At 48.3% G+C, this 23,400-nt stretch overlaps 2 protein-coding genes across 2 annotated transcripts; one reads left to right on the forward strand and one right to left on the reverse strand.

The window, feature by feature from the left end:
* Positions 1-22,363, reverse strand: apc2 (APC regulator of WNT signaling pathway 2). The gene is given in 15 exon segments (XM_069141975.1): positions 1-8,404; positions 9,173-9,387; positions 9,611-9,805; positions 10,623-10,762; positions 11,352-11,450; positions 12,207-12,609; positions 12,822-12,920; positions 18,079-18,153; positions 18,579-18,692; positions 18,784-18,892; positions 19,118-19,164; positions 19,166-19,379; positions 19,381-19,477; positions 20,500-20,595; positions 22,056-22,363. Coding segments are annotated over 15 exon segments (7,572 nt in total). The 5' UTR covers positions 22,189-22,363; the 3' UTR covers positions 1-2,868.
* LOC138193763 (nuclear factor 7, ovary-like) lies at positions 14,712-18,080 on the forward strand. Its single transcript, XM_069141974.1, has 4 exons — positions 14,712-16,411; positions 16,998-17,121; positions 17,206-17,243; positions 17,356-18,080. The coding sequence occupies exons 1-4, from the start codon at positions 15,748-15,750 to the stop codon at positions 17,913-17,915; spliced, it is 1,386 nt and encodes a 461-aa protein (XP_068998075.1). The 5' UTR covers positions 14,712-15,747; the 3' UTR covers positions 17,916-18,080.
* Positions 22,364-23,400: the final 1,037 nt, after the last annotated feature.

The raw sequence follows: 23,400 nt of genomic DNA on the forward strand, positions 1-23,400 counted from the left end.
TTTAAGGAAACACGTCACTTTTATTGGATGAAGACACTTATAATGACACACGTCTGTTCCACACGGCGCCGTGACGCCTCCGTGATCTCGTCCACCTTCCAGAACCATCCGATGGTGTTCAGTTCCCCGTTCGACTCGTTCACACGTTTAAATATCACCGTTAATCTGGAGGGCTGTTCAACAGAGGCTCTGCCCTCAAATCCATCTTTGAGCATGTAAACGTCTCATTTTGTCCAAGAGAAGCTGTGGCCGCAATTTACAGAGAATTTTTTTTTTTTATATTGGAACCATGTTTTAGTACATTGAACGTACGAAATGCTATTGCATGCGCACAAGGTACAAATCGTTCCCATGGTTTAATTAATTTGTTACAAAGTTTTGATAATGTGTTGCCATGTTTTGAATAATGTGTTCCCATGTTTTGATTAATGTGTTCCCATGTTTTGATTAATGTGTTCCCATGTTTTGATTAATGTGTTCCCATGTTTTGATTAATGTGTTCCCATGTTTTGAATAATGTGTTCCCATGTTTTGATTAATGTGTTCCCATGTTTTGAATAATGTGTTCCCATGTTTTGACGAATTCTTTTCTACTTATCTAGTCGGAAAAATTTATGAAAACGTGGGAACGAATTGTATGTTGTGCGTCAACGTAGTAAAACGTGACTTTGCTATATTTTTTCCTCTCTATGACCTCTCGGACTTCGTAACAAAGCGATGATTATTAAAATGATTTTAATTTGCATCCGTTAATGTTGCAGCTCTAAATGCTTCCCGTAAACAGAACGAACCTTCTCCCGACTTTAACAACCACACGTTCATGCCGTAAATATTTCACTCGTTCATTAACAAGTTAAGTTGATGTTTTTTCTGTTCGATGCTCAAAAGCAGAGACTTCGGTGGCAGATCACCTTTAAATTGTAAAGAGGTTGAGAAGCTTCGTGGTTTTTGTTCGAACATGCTCCGGAGATACGGTCGCTGGTTTTTATAGACAAACAGCCGCTTTCATGTCCGTTAACTTTCCAGCGCACATGAAGGAGTGATGGTACAACTACAGAGAATATTCATCGTCTTTATATTCATCTCCACCTATCACTACTTTAACAGCAACACAGTTAAGCAGATATTAACACGTTATAAAGACTTCCGGAGGGAAACTTCCCGTCGACTCGTGGCCCGATCGGACCTTTTACCAAATACTCAACAGGACCTGAATCTAGTAGCAAACACAAGTATATCGTCGTACCAGAGGCGTGTAGTCACTTTGTTCATCTACGCTGACAGTTTATATCTTTATAGGTCTTTGCAGCACAAGAATACAGATGGGGAGGGACGCCGTCGTGTGGCTGCAGAAGGTACTGCACCCCTGAATGACAACATTACCCAGCGTCCACAATGCTAACAGGATGTGTGTGTATACAGTCAGTGGATATATTAGCATGCTGTCAGGGAAGGTTTTGTATATCTGCATGTTATTTACAACACGGATTGAGACACAGAGTCCCGGAGAGAGTGAAGCGAAGGGATCGCTAGAATATTTTCTACAGTGGAAACATTCGTGATGAAGCATAAGTTTGAATTAATACTTCTCAGTTGTTCTTTCATAGGAATTATTTTCTGTTTTTTTATTAGGAACACGTGTGCGATCCAACTCAACAACTCGGCATTAAATTCAACTTTTAGAAACTTCTACGTTGTCAAAAATGAGATAATTTTACGTAAAGCATATTATTAAAGTTGCAGTGGGTTGGTGGGGGTTCCTAATATTTTGCACCCGTGGTGTGTTAATAGGGTGGATAAGATGTTAGAAACATTAAGCATAAAAGAGTAGAATCATTTAAAAAAAAAAAACGAAAAAGTAGAAGCTTCGTAAAAGTAGAATTTAGTGTTCGGCGAGTGTTTACTGATGTTGTAATATCAAATTATAGATATGGTGATAACATTTTTTCCACAGAACCATCTCCAAACCCAAACGTTACTATTTAATGGCTTCATCAGACCCACGAAAGATACTGAATCTGAAATAACTTAATTCTGATCTTTCAGAATTTTTTCGCTTTAAAGTTTGAAGTGTTTACCTGCATAACGTTGTTTAAAAAAACATCCAAAACATGTTCTTGAAAAAAAAAATTCAGGCGTCTAACAACATTATTAGAAGAGAGAAAAATAGTATACAAGCGATTGCAGAATTAATTTGAAGAAATGTTTCATCACAAATGTTTTCCCCAAAAACCTCCTTGGGCTCCGTATGCAACAGGAAACGCTGGAATCGGTTTATCGGTGAAAGCGAGGGCTGAAAGCTTTGATGCATTTTATGTAAAAAATACTTTACAGGTGGTTTGTGTCCTTGGTGAGAGTCTGTCAACAGTCCGCCACAGTTTGTACCTGCTCAGGTAGAAGCCCGGCTGAGTTATCACTCAAAAGTTTTGCATAAGATTGTTCTTTTTAACGGATCACGTCCAGGAGACCGATGGTGATTCATGTGCTGAAAATCAAGTTCATTGTCTTTTTACGTTTTCACTACATTTCTTTTCTACCAGGCAAATTATTATTCTACAAATACAAAAAAAGTACAAAAAGATGCACTTCCTCTCCACGTCAGATTTTTCCTCTGAAATGCATCTCTGGGAGTTCTTGGCGGTCCCATTTGCGTTCAGACCCGTTTACGACGCGTAATATCCAACTCTGTATGAACGCTGGGTGGAAGCTGTGATCTGTTGTTCAGAGAAAAACTTGAATGCAGTGAATGGGGGTAAGTAAAGGGTCACTACCCGAGGTATAGGGACCAGCACACTCAACGTCAGTCCTTCTGGGTGCTGAGTTTTTATTCCGAAGCCATCGATGTCAGCCAGTAATCCATCGAACGCCCTACGACTCGCTCTTTTCCCCCGACTTCTCGTTGATTGCGGCCGCTTGGCTCTGTGCGTCTTGCAGGCAGCAGGCCATGGGACTGGGGGTGTAATTGAACGGAGTAACCCGGGCTGCCTTGCTGGGGGATCCTTGGCGGAACGTGACGACTCCGCCCACGTGGCTGTCCGACGTCCCCGTGGAGACGCTGCTGTGGCTCCTCAGCGAGCCCTCTGAATCTCCGTCCTGGAGGTTGTTCCCAGAGGTGGCGCTAATCTTTCTGAGGAGAGCCAGCCTCGTTACTTCCTCCGAGATCGCAGCAGCGGTTTCGACTCTCGGAGAGGTGCTCGAGTTGGTCTTGTTGGAAAAGTCCTCCGTCTGGACTGTCGCGTCGCTTGTCTTGCGCGATGCAAGTAGAATGGTTGGCAGCTTTCCCGATAGAGCTGGTGGCTTTGGCTTTTCGCCGTCAGGAGAAGGCACCAGAGGTAATGCATTGGCTGGCAGAGTGCTTTTCAAGATCTGAGGTACGTCTTCGTCCCGGATCCTCCTCCAGGTAACTCCGTCATTCATCCGCGACGAGGATCTCTGGCCTTTCTTCTTTGTGTCGTCCTCGCTCTTTGCTCTTCCACTCGAATCCGAGGATGAAGAGCGCAGGGACGAGCGGCTGGTCACTCGACTCAGTACGTTAATGCTCGGCGATGAGGCGTGACGTTTAAAGGTGTCTTTCTCCTGTTGCTGCCTGACTCCGGACACTCTGCCCGGCCTGTTGCGCTGAGCCACCCTGCAGGGGCTTTCAGAGCTGGTCCTCCTGGCTGGGCGTCTTACAGATAGATCTCTTTCACTGGACGTCGCCCTCGACAGGGCAGCAGTCTGCCTCTGAAGGTTCGGCCTCTGGACCTGCTGCGCTTGTCCCGGTTCTCTCACTTGAACCCTCCTTGCGGCGGCGGCCACCTTCAGTTCCTGACAGCGCGATGAGCAGAGGAAGACAGCGGAAGCTCCGGGAACGGCCCGGTGGGGCGATCCGTTCTGGGATCCCGGTGTGTTGCGAGCAGAGCCGTCGCGTCTCAGCGCCGTCTTTGATTCCTTGATGAAAGTCAGCTGTCTCAAGAATCCACTTCGATCTGACTCACTGCCGCTGGAATGGACAGACGTCATCCTGACCAGGTCGAATCGATTGCCGGGGGGCACCCTCTTCCCATTGGCCTGATTTATTTGCCTGCTGATGGTTTGGTTCGTTACCAGCGGTGACAGAGGTCTGGGTTGCCTGACAGAAGTTTGCATAAAGGGGATTCTGACAGGCGACTTCTGAGTTTTGGGTGGTGGTGATTTTTCATTGTGATTCACAACAGGAGAGCGTCCCTTCCTCTCCGGCGGACTGCCAGCTGGTGGGCTACTAGCCGGCGTAGCATTCTTCTTCTGGATGGATTTATTTGTCTGAATCGGGGATGTAATCTTCTTCTGCGACTGCTTAGATGGTGTCGAACTCTGCGAGGATCCAGAGGATGAGCTTTTTGGTATCCTTGGAGGTGGAGTAGAGCTCCTCTTTGGCAAAGACAGCTCGATATCCTGGGGCCGGCCTAGTCGGTGAAGACTCTTTGATCTGTGCTGAGCGAGGTTTGGGTTCTTTGGGGCATCTGTCTTTGTTAGTACTTTTCTAGGAGGAGGTCTTTGCGATGGAGCTGTCTCTTTTTTCGGCGTATAGATCACCGTCCTGCCTCTGAACACCACTGGTAGGTTTGGAACTGGCTTGCGTTGTGCAAAGTCTAGAGGTTTATTCGCCTTTTTGTCCTTTGCAAACTTCCTTTCTTTGGGTGTAAAGCTGGATGTCGACATGAAGGACAGGACGGATTCCGTCTCCTCAGAGGAAGGCTCTTGAGATTTTGAGGCCTGCAGCCCGGTGACAACGCAATTAGCTCCCTCTTGTATGGCTCTCCATTCAACACTGTTGAGGTCTGAATCTTTATCCCATGCCGTATCATCACTATCCATCTCCTCATCCATCTCCCATGAATCACAGACCTTTTGTTTTTGCTTCTCTGCTTTCTTCTTTCTGGCAGCCAGCTTGCGTCTCTGCTTGGGCATTGCGGACGTGATGCACTTCTGAAGGAGGTCGTCCTCCGAGTCCATGCTGACGGAGCTCGGCGAGCTTTGCTCTTCGTACTGGCAGTGAATGCTCACGGGCTTCATTTGTTGCGCCATGTTCAGCGTTTTGTTGTGTCTGTTCTTGTACCACACCTGCTGGGCTTTTGATTTGTGGTCCTCAAACTCGGCGTCACTCAGCGAGCTGAGAGAGGAGCTGAGTGAGTAGCATGCCAGGGTTTCATCCTTTATCAGATTCTGTTTAATCCGGTGAAACCCTTGGGGCTTTGCCTGGGAATTATCTATCCTGCCAATATTTGTCATGCTTCGGGAGAGAGTGTTCCTACTCGCTTCCCTCATCTGTTTTCTACTCGTTCGTTTCACTACCTCTTCATTTTCGTCGTCGTAGAAGCCGATGCTGTCCTCTGAAGAATGCGTCAGTTGTCGGTAGATTGTGTTTCCTTTTTGCGATCCCACATTAAGGTTACCGTCCGTGTTCTGCTTTATGACGGGCAGTTCCAGCTTCCTGTTCGGGCCTTGACCTTGTCGCCTCTTTTGTTGACTGGGAGAGTGGTCGCGATTCTTTTGGTTCGCCACTCGGTCGGCCACCTCTTTGCTCTGCATCAGCACCCTCTGAGTGGGAACCACGTGCTTGGTCGCTCGACTCATTTGTATCTCTGGCGGGTAGTTCATCCTGTTGGGTTTGTGGAAGTGTGAGAATATCCTCAAGTCCTCGATCCTCTTCGCTTCGTCGTCTATCATTTCCTGTTTGTTCATGCCTCTAGCCGTGCAGTCTTTAGCCCCCCGCTCCTTCACCGGGTACTGAAGCGTTTCGTCACTCAGCGATGTTGTACTAGAGAAGTTGACGGGTGTTCCTTCGGCAGAATCGGTAAAGGATGAATCATCAAATTTGAAGTCTTTTTGCGGGATGACAATTCTCCTCCCTGTACACATCTGGGTTTTTCCATTCGGGAGCATCATGTAAACTGGGAGATGTATCGGTTTCCGAATCTGGGAAGTGAGAATATGAGGGGGGATGGTGGTCATCAGGGAAGGTCGCACTTTTCTGAACTTGGAGGGCATTGCTGAGTTGATGCATTCCTTTAAGATTTCTATGTCGTCGTCCGAGTTGCCCTCGCTGTATCGCTCCCCGTGGTCGAGTCCTTGCTCGTCGTCGTCAGGGAAAGGGAGGTTCTTGTCGTTCTGCTGGAGCAGAGGCGTCAGTTTCAGCTCCACGTCTTTCTGTATGTAGTGCTCGTGAAGAGGCAGCGCGCTCAAGCTGGAAGCACAAGAGAAGTTCTCGGTGGGCTTTTCCACGGTGAAGTAGATCATGGTGTCCAGGTCGGGGGGGAGGTTGAACCTCTCCTTGGAGTCGGCGATCTCCATGAACTTCCGCAGACTGTTTTCCCACTGGCCCGCTATTCCCGAGGTTTGTGTGTCTGGTCCGTTTGACTCAACACAACATGGAGTTTTACTTCGACTTGGAGGCATGGTTTGTCCTGGGCTGTCTGGAAGATCGCTCGGGCTGATTGTGCCATCGATCATCTCGCTACACGGATCGCTTTGGATGGAGCTGTCGATAGACGGGGACTCGAAGCTGCCCAGTGAACTGACCGAGCTGCAGCGGCTCATTACGAGGGGCGTCTCGTGGATGTAGTTCTCAGAAGAACTGGATGGAGATCTGTCCTCCAGTATGGCCGGTGAAGCTCCTCTAAGGAAGACCTTTTCCCTTTTGGCGGGACAGGGGATCTCGATGGGATCCGTCTCTTTGCTGGGGAAGGTTTTAGAGTCGGTCATCAGCAGCTGGCTGTCACTCAAGTCCTCCAAGGTTTCGTCCTCTTCCGCTCTCTGCACCACCTCTCCGTCCTCCACTTCGATGATTTCCAAAGACGAGTCGCTCTCCAGCTCGTTCTCGCTTTGTCCGTCCAACGCTCCGTCTCCAGAGGACAGCGAGGACAGCGAGCTGCAGCGGGAGAAGCAGATCGGGGTGTTCTCCACGGAGTATTTCTGGACCGTCTCCATGGTACCGATGGTCGGACTTCTGGTGGAAGTCATTGGGGAAAACTTTGTAATACTCCCCCCAGTCATCACGGTCGGTACCCAGGCTTGCCTCCTCATTGCCTGGGCAGCCTGGACATTGATGGCCGTCTTTGCGACACCAAACTTGGTCACACTCTGAATGAGTGGCACCTGTTGATAAGAAGGAGACAGTTTGATGGAAGGCATGCTGACATCAGAGGACATTTTAGTGGACGCACTGACAGGTGTTTGCACAGCTGGATCTTGGTTCTTTTCTGCGTCCAAGTTGCTGAGCTCCAGAGCTTTCACGTCTCTATTGACCACAGAGTCTCTCTCTGGAATATCCTGCTGGTTGGTCTCATTCAGGGTGGTGGTTCCTACATTAAGGTACTCTCGATGAGCCACCTTGAGGTCGAGCTGGTTGGGTCGCTGCTGCTTCATCATCAGAGCTCTCGGAGCGGGCCGCATCTGGTCTTTGCTGCCGCAGTAACCGTCGCTGGTGCTGCCGCTGTTCAGGCTGTCCGTTGACACACTCGCGTGGGCGGTTTTGAGGCGCAGGAGGGCGTGAGCTCTGCTGAGGCGTTCCCGGTGGGCCAAGCTGCTCGTATCGGAGAGCCGGCAGGGTGAGCACGACTTCGCCCGGGCTTCGTTGAGCTCGTCCAGTCCATAAGGCCAGTCCGCCAGGTGGTCCTCGGAGCTGAGGCTCAAACTGTCCTCAGAGGACGTGTGCATGGTGATGTCCTCCACCAACCTGTCGATCTTGGCGACCGTGTTGGTGATCTTTTTCGCGAGCTTCTCTGCGGCGGCGGAGACGACATCGTCGGGAGGAGCGTGCCTCTTCTCGACCATCTGAGGTGGGTCCACGTCTCTCTCGGGTTCGCCGTCCCGCTTACGTGGCTGGTTCTGCAGGAAGTTGGAGTTGGTGAGGAACATGGAGAGCATGGAGAAGCTGCCCGTGTCCAGGCTGCTGGACACGTTGGGGGCCTCGTCGTCGTCGAAGCAGCCAGAATCAGATGCGTAATCCTTCGCCAGACTCTCGATGTGCCGCAGCGGCTTGTGCAGGGTCAGGTGCTTGGGGCTCTGTTTCTCAAGGGTATCAAAGGTCTCCGCGAGGTGTTTGGCATCCAGCTCCGCCTCCAGAGCTTTCTGCTTCCTCATGTAAAGCGAGGGCATGCAGGAGCCGGGGGACACGACTGCAGCATCCTTGTATTTCAGCGGTCGATTGGTGAGGAGGTTCCTTAAAGCTGCGGCGCTGCCCATGGCAATCATCTTGTGCTTGGAGTGGATGAGGTTTCTCAGCATGCTGACTGCCCCGAGGTCCCACAGCAGCTCCTGGTCTTTTGGACTTCTGGCTGAGAGATTCCAGAGAGTCCCGCAGGCGTTGCTCACGATGGTGAGGCTGTGGGAGCGCAGGTGCTGCAGCAGAGTCTGGAGGCAGTTGTGGTCTCTGAGGATTTGCCTGTGAAGAAAAGACAGAAAGCAAACAGCATTTTTAATAACCTTTCGACATCCAGCTGAAGCAAACGATTACTTGCTGTAGTCGGTGTCGTGACTGAGAGCAGTTTTAGCCCATTTTACTTCACAATGCATAAAACTATTTCAAGATTATTTAACTTAATTTCTTTTACTTGGATTGGATTGAATCAAACAAACAATAATGTAACTCTGACAAAAACAAATGAAGTTTTCTAAAAAAAAAAAATCCTTTTATTTCATACAAATTCAATGGAAACCAAAAACTGCCTGGAAGGTAAGAAATGAATCTAAGAACTGATAACTGGAACAGATTATATTACAATAAGTGAGTTTAAATTTAGCTCAATATGGGGTAAAGATGTTTCATCAGTAAATTAACTTGGTTGTCGAATATTTGCAGTGTTAGTGAAGTAAATCCGATTATCTTTAAATGGTAAAAGTCGCTTTTACTTCAGTCTCATTTTTCACTTTTGACAATAAAAGCACTTTTTTCCACTGCCGGACCGACTCAGCTTGATTTTACTTGCATGGTAACTGTTGAAGAAGTTCTGTACCTGGTACCAAACGGTGGAAACGGAGTGAAAGAAAAGCTTGTGTCTGACTTAATTCAGTCTGATGTATTAAAGCTGGAGGAAGAAGAGAATGATCTGCGCTCGAGGTCCTCTTACTGGCTTTTTCCAAACTTTTAATCACATCTCTGCTCATTTGATGTCTGAGATCAGAAACGACCTTTCTGCTCTCACGAACCCACCTGTAGTCTTCTCGTGTGGCGACCAGGCTCGACACGTTTCGGAGGATCCCTCCGCCGCTCTCGATGATGGCGAGCGAGTTGGTCTGACAGCGGTACGTCAGCGTGCTGACCAGGAAGCCCAGGGCGCCGTCCACCGAGCAGATCGCCACCTTGTTGTCGATGCTGTGAGCCGAAAGGTTCCACAGAGCGCTCAGAAGGCTCTTCAACGTCGACTCCTGCAGAACCGGAAAAACAAAACAAAATACGAGTTTTATTGGCGCTTTATTTCACACGTCCTGTTTCTTCCAAGAAACTTTCCTCATAATTTCCAAACAATTCGCTGCAAATGACAGAATATCTCAGAGAAAGTCAGCTCATTTAGCTTCTTCAGCCCCGTCTCCAAAAATAAACTTCCCAGTCATCCATCGCTCTCCTCAAGGGTTGGTTTGTTTTACTTACCTTGGTGGCCTGCAGGGCGCAGGTCATCAGCGCGGATACGCAGCCGATGTCTCGGAGGACTTTCTTGCTGCTGATGTCGGCCCTCCAGGACAAGTTCCTCAGGATGCTGGAGACCACCTGGTGGAGCTCCTCGCTGTCAGAGGCCAGCTGGGCCACCAGAGCCCGGAGGCAACTCTTCTTCGAACACAAAGTGGCCTGCAGGAGGAGGAGGGTTGGTGTTAGGGTGGTGGATCATGCTGTCATCTAAAATAACTCAAATCTCACACCTCCAAAACGACCAGAGAAAATCGGCTGCGGTCAAAAATCCACACGGGAAAATTCATCACTTCATTTTGATCAAAATCGAAAACTATGTTTGGTTTCTTCAGACTTGCAGCCTGAAGTTTTCACACAGAAACAGAACTGTTTAAACTCAGTGTCTCATTATAAACATTTGAAGGATCAGTAATAATATAAGGTTCAGATAAATCCTCTTCAAGTCGTCAATAAAAGAGAAGCAGGAAGTCTCTTACTGAGGAAGACCAAAACAACGAGCACAACAAGGCTCAAAAGGCTTCGTCAGACTTTCTTTGTTCACATTTACTTATTGTTGGCATAAAAAAAACAACATATTAATTCTGAGACCAAGTTAACAACATCAGGTCAACCTGGACAGGTGCACCATCAACCAATCACAGCTGATTTAGAATCAATAATTAAATCAGAAAAGGCCTCAACCGACCAACATCTGAGTTTCCAAAAATTTAACCCAGAACTCACTAATATGAAGCTATCAGCTAAAATCTGAGACTTTTTATTGGTTTGGATGTTTGACTTTTCGTCTTTGTGGACAAATTCAAACGGTTTCAAGAAAATTTAAATGAGTCAAATTTCACTGAAAATATTATATATAATATAATGATACATTTGGTGCCTTAGAGATTCATGAATTAGACATTTGACTTCGCCGAGTTCAGACTCGTGCAGAAATGTTTTCCGGTCCGATCAGATCAACGTAATCGGAGTTTCGCACCTTGTTGACGACGTCGCCGAATGTGAGGTTGGTCACCGCCATCCCGGCGTAGCGGCGCAGCGCCATGTTGATGGGGTCGTTCTGCATGCCGTACATGTCCTGGTCCAGGTGGATCAGGTCAGCCACCACCTGCAGACCGCCTGGAGGAAGGAACCAAACGGATCCTTAACAAACGTCACTGCAACGACATGTCCCGGTAAACGTACAGGATATTTATTATATTAACTAATAACATGTCCGAGTTTTCTCCAGTGGTCTCCAACATAGGGCTGTGGGCCCTATAAAGGGTCACCATATAAATCTGAGGGGTCGTGAGATGTTAGTGGGAAAGAAAAGAAAAAACTAAGTTATGATCCACAAATTTATATCTTTTCTTTTTTTTCCCCCCTTTTTCTGACTTTACTGACACTTTTGGATAATTTCTGTTATTTAAATGAAACCATGTGTGAAGTGACGACGTCTTTTATAAACGACCCAACAGGACACTGATTTATTATTAAAAAGTTTGGTTTAATCTTTAAACTTGAGTTTAATTTAAAAAAATAAAACCTAAATTCTTACGAACTCAAACAGGAGATAAAAAAGTCACCTAAATGTGCTGCAGTTAAAAGTTCAATATTTCCTCTGAAGAGCAGAAACTGCAGTATAAAAGTACTCAGGTGAAGTACAAGTACCTCAGATTGGTACTTCCTGCAGCACTCGAGTAAAGGTAGAGAAACTTTAACAAACCTAATTCGTTCATGGCTCGTCGGTACTCCTCCTCGAAGGACAGCTTCATGATGGCGCACATGGCCTGACAGATCTGAGGGTCCACGGGTTCAGGAATATCTGAACAGACAGACACCATAGAAGAAGAAAACACCCGCCAGGTCAGAGAGGCGACTTCAGAGATGAACGTTGAACTTCCTGCTGGCGCTCAACGAGGATTTAAAAATACAGACGTTGTGTTCAAATGCAGCTCACGAGCTCGAGGTTACGACACGTGAAGTCATGTGCGGTGTACGTGACATTTAACGGGTTTAAGTCGTGAGAACGCTGTACCGTGGAGGACGTCTAGAGCCACAGAGGCTAACAGTTTAGCAAGATAAAATTACAACACATAAATTTATAATCCAGCAAAAAATTAATTTTGCAGCCTCCAACATTTCTGAAGACGTCATAAAAACGTCACAACTTGTGAACTCGCTGACTTTTCTCGTAAACACGATAAACACGACCTCGTTTGAACGCAGCAATATTTGGAGTCATTTAAAAATCATTAATCAGACCAGCTGAGACGCAGTTCTAATCTTTAACTTCATTCTGCAGGAAACAAACGTTTTTTTAAAAGTGACATCGGGATTTTGGCCTTGAGACGCCATTTTACATTTCCCATTCAAGGTGTTTGTTTGTTTATTTACATTGTTGTTGTACTTTCATTATTGTTTGTTATTGGAACCTGGTCCACCTGTGGTTCTGGTTCCTAATTGTTTGGTAGAAACAGAACTTGTTTGTCCAGTTTGGAAGGAACGTTTTCCTCGAGTGTTTTTGGTTCAGGTGGAACTCAGCCGGTGGATCAGGGCCGTTAGAGTTTCGAGGGGTCACCTGTGGTTTTGGTTCCTCCGGGTGAAGGCGTCCCGGCGTGACACTCGATCCAGTCCCAGCCGCTGTCGCAGTAGGTCCGGACCTGCTCCAGCATGTGGAGGACCCTCATCTCGCGGCGGGCCTGGCCCTCATCCTGCTGTGAGTAGATGATGTTGTGGAGGGCGGCGCTCGCTCTGGACTTGGCCTCGCGGCTGCAGCCCATCGCGGTGCCACCCGCCGCCGCTGCCGTCTCTCCGGCGCCACCTGGGGCTTCGTGCAGGATCTGGACCAGAAGGGGGACGCAGCCAGACTTCCTCATGGCGATGCAGCTGTCCTGAGAGCTGGACAGGGCCAGCAGAGTCCGAGACATCTCCTCCTTGTCTCTGTTAGCCAGCATGGACAGCAGCCAGAAGACCATCTCCACCTGACGAGGGACAATAGGTGATATTCTGATCAATACCTGCCTGAATCCTCCAATCAGAACTCTGCTGCAGCCACCAAACCAACTCTGCACGAAAACCAATACTGCCACCTACCGGTGTGGCTGAAAAATTACACCGACATTTATTGTCTTTGTAACAACTGAATGGACTCACAAACAACACGAAGCCTCTGAGAATCAGAGCATGTCGTTACCTTGCTGCCTCCGTCTGCAGCTTCGCTTCCTGCTGCTGCAGCCGCCGAGGAGCTGCTGTTCTCCGGTTCTCCAGCAGGGGGCTTCTCAGCTCCGGACAGCTGCACACAGACAAGAAGAAGACATGAGGACAATGAGGATGTTTCCACTGAGTGATTTATGTCTGCAGCTTTTCATCCAATGGAAATAAAATACGTGTTTTTTTTAAAAGTACGTTTCACCAAAATTCTGTCTGAATGAAGTCTTTCAGATCTACGTTAAAACTTCCAAAAAACAACGAGCTGCAAAATGTTCATTTCACACCCGGCAAGATGATCCTCACACACACACACACACACACACACACACACACACACACACACACACAGACACACAGACACACACACACACACACACAGACACACACACACACACACACACACACACACACACACACACACTCACACACACACACACACACACACACACACTCACACTCACACACACACACACACACACACACACACAGACACACACACACACACACACACACAGACACACACACACACACACACACAGACACACACACACACACACACACACAGACACACACACACACACACACACACACACAGACACACACACACACACACACACACACACACACACACACACACACACACACACACAGACACACAGACACACACACACACACACAGACACACACACACACACACACACACACACACACACACACACTCACACACACACACACACACACACACACACTCACACTCACACACACACACACACACACACACACACAGACACACACACACACACACACACACAGACACACACACACACACACACACAGACACACACACACACACACACACACAGACACACACACACACACACACACACACACAGACACACACACACACACACACACACACACACACACACACACACACACACACAGACATAGACACACACACAGACACACACACGCCTTTTGTCTGCACACAGTCTCTGGCTCACGCACATCACACCCTGAGGCGTTGCCATGGTAACGGGATGGAGGGGGGGTCGAAAGCTTTGATATGAGTCTGTGAGGATTTCAGTCTGTGAATCCAAATGAAGCTCTATGTGTGTGTGTGTGTGTGTGTGTGTGTGTGTGTGTGTGTGTGAGTGTGTCTGTGTGTATCTGTGTTGTCGTCGCGGTAACAAAAGGAACCTGAGTGTTTGCTGTCGTGCTGCCGGACCGATGGAGTCTGTGGCTCTGATCCAAACCGCCTCCATTAAAACACAAGCAGCTGCAACGGGACAACAAAATGGAGGCGACGCAGTGCCGGATGAAACCCGATCGTCTGTTGTGAAAGGACTCGGTCTGACCGTCCTCTAGCGCCACCATCGGGACAGAGAACCGCTCCAACTCCCTGAGATCTCCTGATAGAAACACAGCGCTGTGCTCCAGCTTCCTGTTTCTGCTGTTATAGATTCAGATTTGCAGATTTTGATCAGAAGTGTTGCTGAGATTTCTTTTCAAACCCTCCAACAAACTTCAGCAGATAAAACCCCAAAAATGAAAATGTTTTGGGGTTTGTTCGACCTCATCAATACTACAGACTCATCGACTTCCAGCTGCTGGAATATTTTGTTTCAAGAATAGTTTTTAATATTAATGTTTGGAAGCTTTGAGCATCACAAACTGAACTCAGGCAGAAATCTGCGTCACATAAGAACCAGAAGTGATCCTGAAGCAGCAGAAGGAAGGAGGACTTCTAATTTGGGTGAAGTGACCCTTTAAGTAGGTGATGGTGGTTGTTGGCCGTGTTTCCATCCCGGTGGTCTCATTATTATTCTCTGAGGGAGGCCGAGAGGAGAAAAGAGGAGCCCACTGCTCCCTTTATCGCAGACACTCCCGCTCCGTGCCAACCCTGCAGCCTGGCAACAGCCAATCAGAGCGCGGTGCCGAGACGGGGCAAGAAAAGCCTGGATACTCTGCACGGCAACGAGCCGAAGGGTGAAGAGATGCAGAGGAGACGAGGAGATCTGAGCTGCTCAAATCTGTTCAACGCAACGAGGTTTTGGATTATTTTTCAGATCCAGCGACATGTTTCATATTCAACTAACAGATTTAAATGCTGTGAGAAATGTCTAAATGCTCATTTAAGTAAAAAAAACATTCAAGTTTTTAGTTTTTAACATGTCAGAAAATATTTTAAAAAATGTCCATCAATTCTCCCTGAAACCCAAAGAGGTTATAAAAAGACAGAAAATCAGCAAATATTCCCATTTTGAGGAGATTCTGAGAATTTCTGTGAACAAAATGCTGGTGGATTCGTTTCTGACTTTCAGCTGGTCATTCAGCTGCTGTGAAGGAGGTCAGCAGGAGCTGTGAGGAGGTGAATCTGAACTCAGGAACAAAACAGACCTGCTGCCCTCAGCAGCCAATCAGCCGCTCCGCAGCCCCAGGGAAATATGGAGACAAACTGGTGGAACCAGAAACCGGTTCGGTCTCAGAGAGAAACCAGATTATGGCTGCGAGGTCGGTCACATGGAGCCGAAGCCTCTCAGCACAACTTCCAGTTTTCAGGCACTTTGTTTGGTTTTTAAATGAAGGATGAAGAGACTGAACCGGCCGAGAGGATCTGACTGCTGCATGAAGTCCGAACAAGCCTGAACAGGAACCGATTCACCGACAAACCTGAACGCCTTTCTGCTGCAGCTTCTTCTTTTGGTTTCAATTTATTAGATTCAGGAGGAACAAACGGAACTAAAGTACGAAATCACAGCGAGCCGGAGGAACGTCACTCAGAAACACCGCGGTGACATCACTAATGTTCACGTACCAGCGGTCACGTTAACGTGTCGAACTTAGAAACTTAAAAAACAAGAAGTCTGACGGACGAAGAACACGAGAAGTTCCACAGAACAACAGAAATGAGTCTCACTGAGGATCCGTCGCAGGAAACCGATCAGAAAGAGACTGAAAGACGAGAAGAAGATGAACTTGAGCCAGAAGACGTCCCGGAGAAAGACTTCCTGAAGACGAGTCAGACGGAGAAAAGGACGATCAGCCCGCTGACTCTCTTCAAAGAGGACTTCAGCCAGTTTAAAGAAGACATGTTGAAAGTCTTCAAGGACAAAGATGTGAATCCCAGAACGGGCCAGTCGGCGGAAAAGCTGATGAACCCGCTGACTCTCCTCAGAGAGGACATCAACCAGCTGAAGGACGACCTCTCCAGCGTCTTCAGGATCAGCCCTTCAAAGGACCGGGACGACAAGGATGACTCCTTCAAAATAAAAGCCGCTGAAGTCGAAGGAACCGAGGAGCCTTTCAGGAGTCTGTTCAGAAGGAGTCTTTTAAAGACGCCTCGGACGGAGGAGGACGTTCAGGGAGCTACGAAAACACCTTCAGAAAAGAGTGACGGTTTCAGAGGGAGTTTCTCAGAACAGAAGAAAGAGACGGTTGACACGGAGAAAAACAACAACGTGAAAGACGAGGCGAAGGAAGCGGAGGACGGCGTTTCTGAAGAGGAAAGTGAGACGAAGAGTTTCTCTGAAACACCACAAAGTGATGAGATGACGTGTGAATCACCGACAGGTAGTTTCAACCGTCGTCTGCTTATGTAAACGTAGGTTCACTTGGAAATTTGGTGTAAACATATGAAGTTTTATTGTTTCATGAAAAATACAGTATATGCTTATTTTTTAATTTGATGGCAGCAACGCGTTTAAAAAAAAGTTGTGACAGGGTCATGTTTACCGCTGGGTTTTAACAACACTCTGTAAACGTTTGGGAACTGAGACCAGTTTCTGGAGTTATTTTGAGTCATCAGACCACAGGACAGTTCACAGACAATAGTTTTCAAAAGTGTTTATCAACCGATGCCTTTTTAGTGTTACATAACACAACTGCCATTAAATTTAAATTGAGCAAATACTTTCATAAAATAATAAAATTTCTCACTTCGTTCTATTTTCAATAAAACATGAGTTTACATGATTCATGAAAATCACCACATGGTGTTTTGATTTTGATTTTACGCAGCGTCCCAACGTTTGAAACCTCATTGTTTCCGTTGACCTCTGAAACAAAATCAAACAAAAATAAAATGTAGATGGATCAACAAACGCTTCAGTTTTCACTGCCTTCACTTCTCTGTGATTATCGTTCATTTCCTCTGCAGCCGATCTGAGATGTGAGAGTGATGAAGAGTCGAGCGACTCTGAAGACGATGAAGCTTCAGAGACTCTGCGCTGGCCGTCTCTGTCCTCCGGCATCACTCTGTTCGGTGTGAGAGACGACGTGAGGTGAGAACCCGGTTCTGCTGCAGCTGGACGTGAAACGAATGTAATAATCAGACGAGGTGACTTTTGTTGTTTGTGGTCCTGCAGCGATGGAACGGGAGGAGACCTGTGGTCCCTGAAGAACTGTAAGATCTCACACGTAATAAAGTTCACGGTGTCGTCTGCGTAGAGGGAGAACGTTTGTAAGGAACCGTTTGGATCGGCCATTAACTCTCCTGCTCTTTATTCCACCTTCAGCTGCCTGCTATCTGACCCTTGACCCCAACACCGCCAACTCGGAGCTCCGTCTGACCGAAGGCAACCGCGGGGCAACTCGCGTCTGGTCGGACCTCCGGACCTCGGACCACCCGGAGCGCTTCGAGCGCTGCCCTCAGGTCCTGTGCAGGGAGGGGCTGCTGGACGCTGCGTACTGGGAGGTGGTTTGGAGCGGCGGCGCCGACGTCGGCGTCACCTACAACAACATCTCCAGAGACGGCGACGCGCCGAGCTGCCTGCTGGGACACGGCGAGCGGTCCTGGAGTCTGGAGTGCTCGGAGGGAGGCTACACGCCATGCCACGACGGGAGGAGGTTCAAGTCCTCCTCGCCGGAACCCTTCAGCCGCCGGGTCGGGGTCCACCTCGACTGGTCCGTCGGGTCGCTGTCCTTCTTCTGCGTGTCTCCGGACGCTATGGTCCACCTCCACACCTTTAGCTCCGCCTTCAGCGAGCCGCTGTACCCGGGCTTCTGGCTGTGGGCCTACGACAGCTCGGTGCAGCTGAGGCAGGTGGAGTTGGACTGGGAGCGCTTGCTGCAGTGAGCCGGCCGGGTGGAGTCAGGGGGTGGGGGTGGGGGGATCAGACTCTGCAGTGCCCCCTGCTGTGTGGACGCTGGCGTCTATGGCTTGTTTCCGTGGAAACAAGTTGCTCATTAACAGAAACTAAAGTGTTATTGTGTACTGTGTGTATTATTGTGTGTCTGACCTGTAACTGGCTCTCCTGACTCCCCCGGGCCTCCTGCAGCTCGTTCTCCAGCTGCTCCAGACGAGCAACACGCATCTGCACACACACACACACACACACACACACACACACACACACACACACACTCACACACACACACCACACACACACACACACACACACACTCACACACACACATACACACACACACACACACACAACACACACACCACACACACACACACACACACCACACACACACACACACACACACACACACACACACACACACACACAGTTAGACTCATCCAGATGTTTCCTCCAGCAGCTGTGTCTCGTCTCTTTGACAGAAATCCAACTAATAATATTATTTTATGCTCTTTAATAATAAAATCTTCAGCAGCAGTTTAAAGTTTTTTGGGTTTTTTCATCCCTTTTTAAATTTTTTTTTTTTTTTTTATAATATAAACATCAAAGCTATGAAATAAAAAGACGGATTTATGAGGGGAACCAAACATCACCTGCGTCCTCTGAACCATCTCGTCTCCGGTACCGAAGCGCTCCTCCATCACCGATCGGACCTGCTGAGCCTCGAACTCCAGCTGCTGCCGGATCAGATCCATCTGCAGGGAGAACTGCGGCGCAAGAGGTCAGAGGTCAGAGGGTCAGAGGTCGGCCTGAGACGGTCACCCGATGTGTGTTTAGTCCGTGTTAGCGTGTTCTTACCGTGTCGATGCGCGGCAGCTGAGCCAGCCTCTGCGACAGCGCCTCCAGCTGGCTGAAGTACCAGCAGCGCTCCCGCTCCTCGCGGTCGATCTCCCCGAGCAGCAGGTTCCTGCAGGCCGGAGGGTCAACTTAGTTTATGTTCTTTATTTAGAATCATCTCTGACCTCTGATTCCTGACCTCTGACCACTGACCTCTGACCCCTAACCCCTGACTCCTGACCTCTGACCCCTAACCCCTGATCCCTGACCCCTAACCCCTGATCCCTGACCCCTAACCCCTGACCTCCTGACCCCTCTCCTCCATCCTCTGTGGCGCCGTGGTGAATCAGCTCACCTCTCCTTGTACAGCTCCTCCAGGTGGTGGTCGCTCAGTCGTCCGTCCGGCTCCACTGATCACAGCTGTTTTGGGCGGAGCTCCGTCCAGGAAGTGATGCGGCAGCATGAGGGCGGCGGCCTCCCCGCCGGACGTGGCGCTCTGACGGGACGCCGCCCGCAGCGGACTCCTGGCTCTGTTCACCGCCGCCAGCGAGGACGAGGAGGAGCAGGAGGACGGAGCGAGAGCCAGGTGATCGTCCAGCTCCGTGCCGCCGCCCACAACCTGTTAGCCCCGCCCCTCCCAGGCTGCCCGTCAGCAGCCTCAGGTTGTGAGGTTGGTGTTTGAGTTCGTAGTAGTTGGTGAGGTCCATGTGGAGCTCTGAGGGACGAGGAAGACACCGAGTCATCAATAAAGTCTGACAGCTGTTTTAGAAATGAAGCAGCGGCTCAGGAACATTTCATTCATTCTTCTTCTGCTTGTTTTTGTTTTCTTGCTCTTCTTCTTTGAATTGAACCTCTTTGTTTGAAAGTCATGAATTGATTCATTCGAGTCGCTTGTATTTGAAGTTTCCTGAGTTTTTATATCTTATTTTATATCTGCCTCTTTAAACTTCTTTTCCCACAGCGGTTGATTCTAATCACCATTTAGTCTAAAGTTTAATGAGTAAAACAGCAGAAACACATTCATGTTAATCAGGTGTTCAAATCCAACTCATCAATTTAGATTTATTTCTCACGATAGGTTTGAAGCAAGAATGTATCTTCTCGTCTTTAGATCTCCTCCTGAGTCTCCAGATTTATGAAACATCCCTTTAATTTCTCTTCCTGTTCACAGAGCACTCGACACTTCTGGACTGAATCCTGCAAACACATCTGCTGCTTTTAATCTCCGCTGGACGTAATTCAGTTTCAGTCCAGACAAATGAATTGACATCAACTGGTTGTTTTAATTGGATTGAATCATAACGAGGCTGCAGCCAATCAGGTTAGCAGACGATGATCGTCCCAGCGGAGGCTCGAGAGTCGGCTGGACACTTTAAAGGAACATTACAACCATTCAGGGGACGAAGCTCATCTCCATCTACGTTTATGACGTCTGAGATCTGTTTCCTGCAGTTATAATAAATGTACTGGACTATCTAGTAGAGAACATTTAGGATCTCACTGCAGGTCCCTCAGCGGTAGAACCTCCTCCTGCATGTTGAACCTGCTGATGTATCAAACATGACGGTCTCAGATTCAATCTGCAAAAAATCTTGTTCGTCGTCCACGTCCTCATATCTGTTAGTAGTTTCAAACATGAAAGTTCCTCAACACTCAGGAAGCAGAACCCTTCCTGAAAAGGTTCCTGCGGAAGAGAAGCGCCTTTAATGCCGGCAGAACAGTAAAGCAGAGTCGGACCTTTGAGTTGGTGCAGCACATCGCTCCTCCCGGACGACGCCAGGGTTCCTGCTTCCTGCTCCAGTTTACTCTGCAGCTGCTTCAGAACCTCCTGCAGAGAACACAAGGAACCACAACTCAATCCTTCACACTCAGTCCAACCTGAATATCTGCAAGTTCTATCTGCAGGTTCTATCTACAGGTTCTATCTGCAGGTTCTGACAGGTCATCATTGTAAATGAGAGTTGGTTCTCAATTGATATTACCTGGTTAAATAAAGGTCAAATAAAAAATAAAATAAAAGGTTCTATCTACAGGTTCTATCTACAGGTTCTATCTGCAGGTTCTATCTACAGGTTCTATCTACAGGTTCTATCTGCAGGTTCTATCTGCAGGTTCTATCTGCTACCTGCTGCAGGGTGGACGCTGTGCAGATGTGTCCCTGCGTCCGTCTCCTCTGTCCTGATTCTGACGCTAAAACTAGTTCAGCCTGATAATCCAGGCTGCTGTCAACATCTGGACACGTGACTCAGAGTGTGTGTGTGTGTGTGTGTGTGTGTGTGTGTGTGTGTGTGTGAGTGTGTGTGTGTGTGTGTGTGTGTGGTGTGTGTGAGTGTGTGTGTGTGTGTGTGTGTGTGTGTGTGTTGTGTGTGTGTGTGAGTGTGTGTGTGTGTGTGTGTGAGTGTGTGTGTTGTGTGTGTGTGTGTGTGTGTGTGTGTGTGTGTGTGTGTGTGAGTGTGTGTGTGTGTGTGTGTGTGTGTGTGTGTGTGTGAGTGTGTGTGTGTGTGTGTGTGTGTGTGTGTGTGTGTGTGTGAGTGTGTGTGTGTGTGTGGGTGTGTGTGAGTGTGTGTGTGTGTGTGAGTGTGTGTGTGTGTGTGTGTGTGTGTGAGTGTGTGTGTGTGTGTGTGTGTGAGTGTGTGGTTGTGTGTGTGTGCGTGTGTGTGTGTGGTGAGTGTGTGTGTGGTGTGTGTGTGTGTGTGAGTGTGTGTGTGTGTGTGAGTGTGTGTGTGTGTGTGTGTGTGTGTGAGTGTGTGTGTGTGTGTGAGTGTGTGTGTGTGTGTGTGTGTGTGTGTGTGTGTGTGAGTGTGTGTTGTGTGTGTGTGTGTGTGAGTGTGTGTGTGTGTGTGAGTGTGTGTGTGTGTGTGTGTGTGAGTGTGTGTGTGTGTGTGTGTGTGTGTGTGTGTGTGGTGTGTGTGTGTGTGTGTGTGTGTGTGTGTGTGTGTGTGTGTGTGTGTGTGAGTGTGTGTGTGTGTGTGTGTGTGTGAGTGTGTGTGTGTGTGTGTGTGTGTGTGTGTGTGTGAGTGTGTGTGTGTGTGTGTGTGTGTTGTGAGTGTGTGTGTGTGGTGTGTGTGTGTGTGTGTGTGTGTGAGTGTGTGTGTGTGTGTGTGTGTGTGAGTGTGTGTGTGGTGTGTGTGTGCATCTTCCTCTCTGGATCTTTTGATTATTCTGATTTCTGCTGTTTTTCTATAAATAAACGTGCTGAACGTCTCTTCTTCTCTTCTTCTCTTCTTCTCTTCTTCTCTTCTTCTCTTCCTCCTTCTACTTTTTTACAGATGAAGGTCGTCGCTCACCTTCATTGCCGAACGTCTCCGTCTCCAGCTTGGACAGGTGGTTGGAGTTGTCCTCCAGCTCCCTCCTCAGGTGGGAGTTCTCCTTCCGGAGCGCCTCCACCTGGTGGGCCAGCTGGTCGTAGGAAGCCACGTTGGCCATCTTCACACCCGGCAGCGCCCCCCTGCAGGAGAACACACACAGGAGGAGGAGGAGCGTTAGGAGGTAGAGGGAGATCTGACCCAGGAGGAGGAGAGGAGGAGTAATGGAGGTGATGGAGGAGAGGAGGAGTCTTCATCAGCTCGTCTGGCTCACTTTGTTTAGGAGGAAAAAAAGATATCTGTCTGCTCCTCCTCCTCCTCCCCTCCTACTCCTCCATTCCCCTTCAACAGGAAGCTCCTGTTAGATAACATGTTATCTAAGTTTCTCCTCCGGCTGTTTCACAGCCTCCATCAGCTGATCCTGAATCAGTCTGAGCAGCAGATTTTACATGCGTCAGTCAGTTTTCCTGTTTCTGCAGGAGCTTTGTGATTCAGGGGAAACCCAGTAGAACCCAGTGGAACCCAGTAGCACCCAGTAGAACTCAGGAGGACCCAGTAAAACCCAGTAGCACCCAGTAGAACTCAGTAGAACTCAGGAGAACCCACTAGAACCCAGTAGAACTCAGGAGAACCCTAGTAGAACCCAGTAGGACCCAGTAGAACCCAGTGGAACCCAGTAGAACTCAGTAGAATTCAGGAGAACCCACTAGAACCCAGTAGAACCCAGTAGAACTCAGGAGAACCTAGTAGAACCCAGTAGGACCCAGTAGAACCCAGTGGAACCAGTAGTACCCAGTAGAACTCAGGAGAACCCAGTAGCACCCAGTAGAACTCAGTAGAACTCAGGAGAGCCCACTAGAACCCAGTAGAACCCAGTAGAACTCAGGAGAACCCAGTAGGACCCAGTAGAACCCAGTAGAACCCAGTGGAACCCAGTAGTACCCAGTAGAACACAGGAGAACCCAGTAGAACCCAGTAGCACCCAGTAGAACTCAGTAGAACTCAGGAGAACCCACTAGAACCCAGTAGAACCCAGTAGAACTCAGGAGAACCTAGTAGAACTCAGGAGAACCCAGTAAGATGCAGTAGAACCCAGTAGAACCCAGTAGAACTCAGGAGAACCCAGTAGAACCCAGTAGAACTCAGTAGAACTGAATTGCAACTAGGAACATTTGCTGCATTAATAAAGAAGGAGTGACTTTAGCTAACAACACCGAGATAACTGATGGACACATTTTATTCACTTTGGATTTGATGAGAGAAGTTGAATGGGAGTCTATGGAGCCGGAGGCTTTTTGGAGCCGACCTCTAGTGGCACTCGCTGGTATTGCAA

This window comes from Embiotoca jacksoni, unplaced genomic scaffold (assembly GCF_022577435.1).
Source record: "Embiotoca jacksoni isolate LCO1_2020_lvr unplaced genomic scaffold, fEmbJac1.0.p SCAF_94, whole genome shotgun sequence".
Lineage (NCBI taxonomy): Eukaryota > Metazoa > Chordata > Actinopteri > Embiotocidae > Embiotoca > Embiotoca jacksoni.

Coding starts and splice junctions, on each gene's coding strand:
- LOC138193763 (XM_069141974.1), top strand. CDS start 15,748: ATGAGTCTCACTGAGGATCCGTCGCAGGAAACCGATCAGAAAGAGACT. Junction 16,412..16,997: donor GACGTGTGAATCACCGACAG/GTAGTTTCAACC, acceptor TTTCCTCTGCAG/CCGATCTGAGATGTGAGAGT. Junction 17,122..17,205: donor GGTGTGAGAGACGACGTGAG/GTGAGAACCCGG, acceptor GTGGTCCTGCAG/CGATGGAACGGGAGGAGACC.